At 43.4% G+C, this 8,756-nt stretch overlaps 1 protein-coding gene across 2 annotated transcripts in view; it reads right to left on the reverse strand.

Annotated features, from left to right (window-relative positions):
• Window positions 1–7,902, reverse strand: part of FAM184B (family with sequence similarity 184 member B) — a 118,247-nt gene extending 110,345 nt beyond the window's left edge. The window contains exon 1 of one of the 2 annotated variants that reach the window (XM_043870919.1): window positions 5,702–7,902. In XM_043870919.1, coding sequence (XP_043726854.1) covers window positions 5,702–5,848 — 147 coding nt within the window. In that variant the 5' untranslated portion in view covers window positions 5,849–7,902. The remainder of the gene's footprint in view (window positions 1–5,701) is intronic. The other variant, XM_043870918.1, reaches the window with a different exon arrangement.
• Window positions 7,903–8,756: the final 854 nt, after the last annotated feature.

Below are 8,756 nucleotides of genomic sequence, written 5' to 3' on the forward strand. Positions count from 1 at the left end.
CCAGGGATCAAATGTGTGTCTCCTGCATCTCCTGCATTGGCAGGTGGATTCCTTACCACTGAGCCACCTGGGAAGAGTAATAGAGAATGTGGCTTATATCCATGGGAAAGCTGGATTCCTGATATTTACCCACCTACTCACAAGCTGGGCCAGGGCAGTTCCTCCTCCTCCCAGAACTGTACCTATTCTTGTAAACAGATGGGGACTGACCATGCTCATCTCCTTGCCATGCAGAAATGTTGTGCTCCTGGAGGATGAGTAAGCGTGTCAAGGGCTTTGCAAACAATGCAAACACTAGGGAATCATAAGGCATCACTAATGTCCAGAAGTTGCAGCCACTTGATTTCACCATAGCCCCTATAGGGTCTTCTGAGACCTGGAAAGACATCATTTTGGAAGGGTGACTGACAGGTTCTCTTGGGGTTATCTTACTCCTTATAGTTTTAGCTTGGCAGCTTCTGACACTAAGAGGACTGCTTATTGCCTCCTGGATACTTTTCTTCTCATAACTCCCAATGAGAGGTGGTCTTGTGGGTGTATGGAGTCATGTTTATGGGCTGGGTTCCTAAGATTCAGCCTTCAGTTTGAGGGATGATTGATGGAGAGGAAACATGTGCTTTCCCACTCATTTTTGTGTTCTAATACAAAAGGATCTTTGTTAAACTTGTTTTGGGGGCAAGACACTCCATCCCACCTTGAAAGTGGGAATTGGGAAATCTCTGTGTATGAGGGATGCCAACACTTCTGGGTAAGAGGATGTGGAGAAGGTTACAAAAGGAAAAATCAGCTGTAGATTTCTGAGCGGGTGAAAAGTAGAGACTGGCTGAATGGACAGGGCTAGGCAAACCTGCCTAATGCTTTCAAGACCAAAGTATCCCACAGGCTATTATGGGAAATAGACATGAAACCTCCTGCTCTCCCAATTAACTCCTCTGTGTCTGCTCTACTATTTAAACCTTTGGCTATTCTGAACCACTGATTCTCAACCCTGTGTGAATGTTATAGGTCTTGAAGGGCTTTAGAAAACAGCAATGCCTGTCACCTCTCCTTACTTTCTAAGATGGGGTCTGGGATCCTGTATGCTTTTTGTTTGTTTTAAACTTTTATTTAGAAAGAATTTCAAAATTAGGGGAAAACTGCCAGAAAAAGAACAGTACAAAGAACTTCACACCTACCTTTTACTCAGATTCTCTTATTCTTAACCATTTGTCCCATTTGTTTTATTATTTGTTCTCTTGCTATATTCTCTATCTTATTTATAAAATAATGAAGATGTGTGTGTAAGAATGCAATGTTTGTAGCAGTATTATTCATAGTAGACCCAGAGTGGAAACAATCCAAATGCCTATTAATTGATGAATATGATCACTAGTATCCATACAATGGTATACTAGTGCATAATAAAAGGGAATGAATGAATGACATATGCTACAACAACTGATGAACCTCAAAACATGATGCTAAGATTTAGCATCTAAGTGAAAAAACCAGATGGAAATACATGTTGCATTGTTTCACTAACATGAAAAGTCTGACAAAGACAAATTTATAGAGACAGAAAGGAGATTAATGGTTGCTTGGCATGGGGGTGGGAACAGGGACTGACTACAAATGGATACAAAGGACAATGACAGAAATGTCCTAAAACTAGATTATGGTTACGGTGCAACAACTCTGTAAGTTTACTAAAATATGTTGAATTGTATGCTTAGATGAATTTTATGATATGTAAATTATACTTCAATAAAGCTATACAAATTAAGAAGTTACCAAAATCAGACAGAAAGGATGCAAGAACAGCAATCTTAGAAATGAAAATATAATTATACAACTTAATAGATGGGAAAAATTCTGGATTGGACAAACTGTTTAGTGGATTGGCAAACAAGAAAACATGATTAAGGAATTCACCAGGATACAGAGATAAAAAAATTTTAATAACATTTCAGAATATGGAGAGGCTTCCTTAATTCACTTAATAGCAGTTCCAGAAAAGTGAAAGGAGGTAATGGCAGAAAAACAATATTTGAACAGAAAATCACTGATAATTTTCCAGAATTAAAGAGAGCATATGAGTCTTCAGTAGAAAGTACACTCAATACCAACTAGAGAGTTATAATGAAACTGCTAAACATCAAAATAAACACATGCAAATGCCACCAAGAGAAAAGGCAGGTTATCTACAAATAAGTGAAAATTTGATGGGCAGTAGGATTTTTACCAGCAGCAATTAGTACCTGACAGTAATAGAACACTACCAACACTGTGCCTTGGAAAAATAACTGTTCAGAGGAATTTTATGGGCAAATAAACAACAGTGAGGACAAAATAAAGACATTTTCAAATGCACAAAGGATTTCTTCGCCCACCAGGACCCCTATAGAAAGAACATTAACAGATGAACTTCAGATGGAAGAAAACTGAACCAAAAAAGAAGGCCATGGATTCAAGAAAAAAAAAAAAAAAGCATAAAAGAATCAGCAAAGTATCTGTAAATTTAATTAACTATAAAAATGATTTAAAATTTAAAAGGTAAAAAATTCTAGACAACAATGACAAGATGGGAAAGGGAAGGGCTATTAAATGAGTGAGGTAAGCAAAGCTCTTTTTCAAGAAGAAAGAATTACATGATAATTTTATTCAGTTCAGTTTAGTCGCTCAGTTGTGTCCGACTATTTGTGACCCCATGGACTGCAGCACACCAGGCCTTCCCGTCCATCACTAACTCCCGGAGTTTACCCAAACTCATGTCCATTGAGTCGGTGATGCCATTCAACCATCTCATCCTCTGTCGTCCCCTTCTCCTCCTGCCTTCAGTCTTTCCCAGCATCAGGGTCTTTTCAAATGAGTCAGCTATTCGCATGAGGTGGCCAAAGTATTGGAGTTTCAGCTTCAACATCAGTCCATCCAATGGACACTTAGGACTGATCTCCTTTATGATGGGCTGGTTGGATCTCCTTGCAGCCCAAGGGACTCTCAAGAGTCTTCTCCAACACCATAGTTCAGTTCAAAAGCATCAGTTCTTTGGCGCTCAGCTTTCTTTATAGTCCATCTCTCACATCCATACGTGACTATTGGAAAAACCATAGCCTTGACTAGACGGACCTTTGTTGGCAAAGTAATGTCTCTGCTTTTTAATATGCTGTCTAGGTTGTCATATTAGAAAAACTATAGTTAAATATGCATGTGAAAAACTAAATGTTGATAAGTATAGGAATAATGCCTAAAGCCCTTAAACCAACAGTGGAAAATGAGGGAATATAAATCATTTAACTAATCCCATAGAAAGCAGAGATGGAGAAAAAGGATGGTAAATGAAAAGCACAAAATATGATGGAAGAATAAGCCCCAATATATTAGTAATCACAGTAAATGCATATGGATTAAATTCACCTATCAGAGATACAACAAAGTAAAAGTTATAGAAGAATTAAATATAAAGAGATGGAAAATACGATGTACAAACAACCAAAAGAAAGGTAGCATATCAATATTAAAAGGGTCTAATTTAAACAACTAGCATGGAAAATGATAAAGAGAGCACACCATAACAAAAGTCAACTGTGATTTCTAACGCAGAATATACTTTGAGAAACACTGCCTACTATGCCATAAGGATCGTGGATGCTTTCTTCACTGCTTCCTTCACAGTGCTGGGCAAATAATAATCATGCCAAAATATTAATGGGTGGAGTGACTACCATTACCACATTATATTCAAATGATCTGTTTATACATTTGTCACACCACAAGGGCAGGGGCCCTATCTTTTTCAGTTGTATGCCATTAATATTGAACACAGTGCCTGGCACATAGTTGTTGCTCAGTCACTAAGCCGTGTCCAACTCTTTGGACACGTCACACTCTGCAGCACATCAGGCTTCTCTGGCCTCCACTATCTCCTGGACTTTGCTCAAATTCATGTCCATTGAGTCAGTTATGCTATCTATCTCATCCTCTGCTACCCCCTTCTCCTTTTGCCCTCAATCTTTCCCAGCATCAGGGTCTTTTCCAGTTAATAGGCCCTTCACATCAGGTGGCCAAAGTATTTGAGTTTCAGCATCAGTCCTTCCAATGAATATTCAGGGTTGATTTCCTTTAGGATTGACTGGTTTGATCTCCTTGCTGTCCAAGGGACTCTGAAGAATCTTCTCCAACACCACAATTCGAAAGCATCAATTTTTCAGTGCTCAGCCTTCTTGATGGTCCAACTCAGTAGGCACCCCATAAATTCAAACTGAGTTCAAGGTTCATCTCTTCCATAAAACTTCTCCTAACTGTTTTGCCTATAATGACTTAACCTTTGTTTCTACCTCTAGAGCTCTCACAACTTAAAACATCCAATTTAGCAACTGATTACAGAGTAGTGTCTTTTCGTTTTCTCTCCAAAATTGTTTCTCCAAAAATATTTTACTTTCTTTGAAGACAGACAAGATGCTTTATTCTGTGCCTAACATCTCAAATCAATACTTTTTGGGTCGACGTTACTATTTGGGAGACTGCAAATTAGATCAGTGGTGCCAAGCAGCATGTCCCAAGGCCTCCAAGGAGTATCTCCATTTCCCCTTTTCCACCCTTGACTCAAGAGATCACTGTTTGGATACAGGCTCATTTGCAAAAAATGTGGAGAAGTTAAGGGAAGGGCCTAAGAAGGCAGCTAGTGCCCAATTTCAGATCTCTGTGCTCTCTTTCTTCTGGTGAGATAGGGAGGAAAATGCCTGTGATCCCACAAAAAAAGTGGGTGTTGGAAGCGGGAGGGAGACAGTTGGGGAAGAAAGCATGTCCCATACACAGAACCTGGACCTGATGTTCTACTAGCAAGCATGTTATCAGGAATAATTATGAGATCAAAAGGAAACTCCAAGGCAAAAAGCTAAATTCAGGCACTGGGGGACCTTGTATAAAAGACAGAGAGGGATGTTTTCCATCTACACGCCAGGCACAGGAGGGGTGCCTGTCACAAGGAACTCCTAATTGCGAAGCTGCAGGGAGCTAACAAAGGACAGGGTGACATCTTTTGCTGGTCTTTATAAGGAAGGCAGCACGGTCCCTAGAGGTTCAATCAGGGCCCTGGGATGAGGTAGGAGAATGGGCTGGCTGACCTCCCAAGGTCTTCTGTAATCCCGTAATTAAATGGTGAATCGGTCACTTCCCCATTTACGCTCTGCACACGTCTGCAGCCAGTTTGATAGTAAGTCCCCCGGGCAGCCTTCCAGGTTTAGCACGGTGCCACGCAAGCTGCTGGCACTCAACAAATGACTCGAATATTTGCTGAATGAAGGAATAAATGAATCAAATATTTAAATAGCCCACATGACCTCCTCCCCGCCGGTAAAGTACTGTGATGAATGAAATCACAACATTACAGACACGATCATTTGAGCAGAGCCTGCAAAGAAACACACATACACACCCCAGCACTGATTCAACTCGATTCACATTCCCACCCTGGGAGCACTGACCACCTGCTCGGCGTGCAAGCTGTAGGAGTTTTTTTGGCAAGGATCCTTTCTCTCAACTGCACTAGGACGGTGCCTCCAGAAGGTCACCAAGATTTAAGGCCGCTTCCCTTCCGCTTGGCGTCGGAGACAAAGTTTCAGCAGGGATTTTGCCTGGGCCTCCCCTGGGTGCGTCCGCACTCCCTTCCCTGCCCCGGGCGCTCCGGGCGCATATCTCGCCAGCCCGCAGCGCCTCACCTTACCTTGGTGAGCTGGGCGATCTTCTTGCACATTTTCACGTGCATCTCAGGATCACAGTCCATTCTCCAGCCGGCGCCACCGCGGGCATCGGCTTTGGAGCCCGGGCAATTCCCGGGAGCGTGAATTTTGCTGTTCAGGGCAGAAGCCATCGCTGAAACGCGTACGGCACTCAAAAGGCTCTTGCTGGCTCGGGTTCTCGCAGCCCACGATGTGCACGTGCTTGAGCGCGTGGGCGTGTGCGCTTGTGGGCTTTCTCCGGAGAGGCGGCACTGCAGTCCCGCCGCTTGCACCGCCACCTGGCTCTTGCTCCCTCTGGGTGTCCTCCTCCCAGCTGCCCGCGCGTCCACCCTGTCTGCCCCCGCGCTCTCGCTCGCTCGCTGGTTCTGCGGGCACCCGCACCCTGCGGAGAGGCGCCGAGGACCCGCACGTGCTGCTCGTGATTCGCGCGCCGCTCCCGGGCCGGTGCGGGTCTCGTCTGCAATAAGCTTCCGAGATGAGGAGTTGCTGGCCTTGAAGAGGTTTTCACTGGCCCGGCGCCTCGTTCTGGGACACGTGGGTGCAGCCGGGCTCCGGACTCAGCGGCAACGGCCCTCGCCCGTGGTAGGCATCCCAGGCCAAACAAGAAGAACCGGCTTCAGCCTCGGGCACCTGGGGGCGTTTGATCTGGGGAGGGGGACCCTGGCGAAGTGCTGTGGGCCAACGGGTGGCGAGGGACGGGGCACCTTGATGGGTGTCCTCAAGCAGCTACTCCGGAGCCTCCGAGCTCGGCGCTGAGGGCGGAGGTTGGAGGTTGGGGGTTGGGGGCTGGATGCCGAGAGAGGGGCGGGGTGGGGAAAGCAAATTGCGGGGACGCAAGGAGATGGCGGGGACCCAGGCAAACGATTTGGGCCCCTGTCTAGGCTGAGGGTGGGAGCCTCCCTTCTCCCATTTTAAGGAGGAGCGAGGATGTTGCGGGAGAATTGCCGGAGATTTACCAAAGGGAAGAAGCCAAAGGGGCTGCGGAGAAGCTGGTGACCGAAATCTGGGAGAAAGAGCAGGGTATGTAGCGAGGGACTGTGTGGTGTAGGGGTGCAGAGGAAAAGTCAAAGACGGAGGTAGAAAGGATGATAGCAGGTGTGGGAAGGAGGCAAAGAGGAACGGTATAGTAACTGGGTAACAGATGGAGCTGAAAGTCTAAATAAACAGTTCCCAGGGAAAGTGAAATGATTCATCCACACGCGTGGCCACCCGCCTCCCGGAACCAGAATCCTGTCGTCTTTCGCTTACCCTACAAGTGTGTTGTATCAGCAACCAAATATCATGAGCCACAGAGCCACTGATGATCTAATTTTCCAAAGAGGTAAACAACTTTTGATAAAGTTCTGATCAAAAAGGCTATTTAGACCATCCCCTCCCCAATTCAATTAGAAAACAGAATGCCTGAAAATCAGAATCTCTACCAGGAAGCTGATGTAGACTCTTAGTGCTATTTTAGATTCCAGAGTCAAAATCTCTGGAGATGAGGGTCCAGAGCCCACATTTTACGTGACTTTCCTACCTAATTCCATATTTAGAGTATTTTCTGCAGGGTTTTAATACATACTGAAATTTACAGGAATTCGACCAATTTGTTATTTCTAAGACACAATTTAGAAATATTTTAACGAATATTGTGTTGTGTCTGTTTCAGACACTTAGAATATTTCTATTCTAATTTCCTTAGTCTCGCCCCATCATGTTACAGTACATAGGCATGGCCAACCTGGGTTTTAGTTCCTAGTTTTATCATCTTAGGTTCCCTCTGCAGGACAACCACCCCTTCCCCAATTCAGTTAGAAAACAGAATGCCTGAATCAGACTCTCTACCAGGAAGCTGATGTAGACTCATAGATTACAGAGTCAGTATCTCTGAAGATGAGGCTCCAGAATCCACATTTTAAGCGAGCTTCCTACCTAATTCCATATTTAGAGTGTTTTCTGCAGGGTTTTAATACATACTAAAATTTACAGGAATTCAACCACTTTGTAAACTAGAGGAAAAATAACCATTTTGATCAGAACTTTATCAAAAGTTATTTACCTCTGTGGAAAATTACATCATCAATGGCTCTGTGGCTTATGATAGTTGGTTATTGATACAACACACCTGTAGGGTTTCCCAGGTGGCTCAGTGGTAGAGAATCCACCTGCCAATGCAGGAGATGCAAGAGACACAGGTTCGATCCCTGGGTCGGGAAGATCCCCTGGAATAGGAAATGGCAACCCACTCCAGTATTCTTGCTTGGAGAATTCTATAGACAGAGAAGCCTGGTGGGCTACAGTCCATGGCATCACAAAGAGTCAGACACAACTGTGCAAATAAGCATGGACACACAACACACTTGTAATGTAACTGCCATATTCATGATGAATTAGCCAATATGTGCAAGCATCTGAGTACTGCCTTATGTCATAAAGTTCATCAAGCCAGAGCATTCCTATATTGAAATACATATTATTTAATTATATTGCTTTCCTTTTATTATACTGATAATATTTAAAATGTATTTACTAATTTGAAAAATTGTCTATGAATTTCAAGATAATAACATGAATGTTATAGAAAAGATGATAATGGGTATGAAGAGGATTGAGAAACACTGCTCTCGATGATCTTATACAGACTACAGTTTAGTAATACTCCTAATTCCAAGTTTTAGTTATTTAATAATGATCTTATTAAGTCTGGGGTATGTTATACTTTCAACTTTATTGTGGAAGACAATGGGGAAAGCAGATTCCCTTATCAGGCTTTGTTGGATTGCAGTTAAGGTACCATGAGCTCGTCTGTCTTGGAAAGAGACCTTTGCAGTTTTCGGAGGTTTTCTAGCACCGTGGCTAGTAGGTCTTTTGACAGTATCAGGAATGACATAGAGAGCAGAAGGGGATTAAGTGCTTTGTCTAATACAAGGCATTTATTAGTCCACTAATGTGATCTTGGCATTGCACCACACTTTTTGCACATGTTCTCACCCCTACTTAGGCACTTATTATCCGAATTCTACAGTCTAGAAAATTGAAGCTAAGGGAGGCTAAGTA

Source organism: Cervus elaphus, chromosome 17 (genome assembly GCF_910594005.1).
Source record: "Cervus elaphus chromosome 17, mCerEla1.1, whole genome shotgun sequence".
In the NCBI taxonomy this organism is placed as follows: Eukaryota; Metazoa; Chordata; class Mammalia; order Artiodactyla; family Cervidae; genus Cervus; species Cervus elaphus.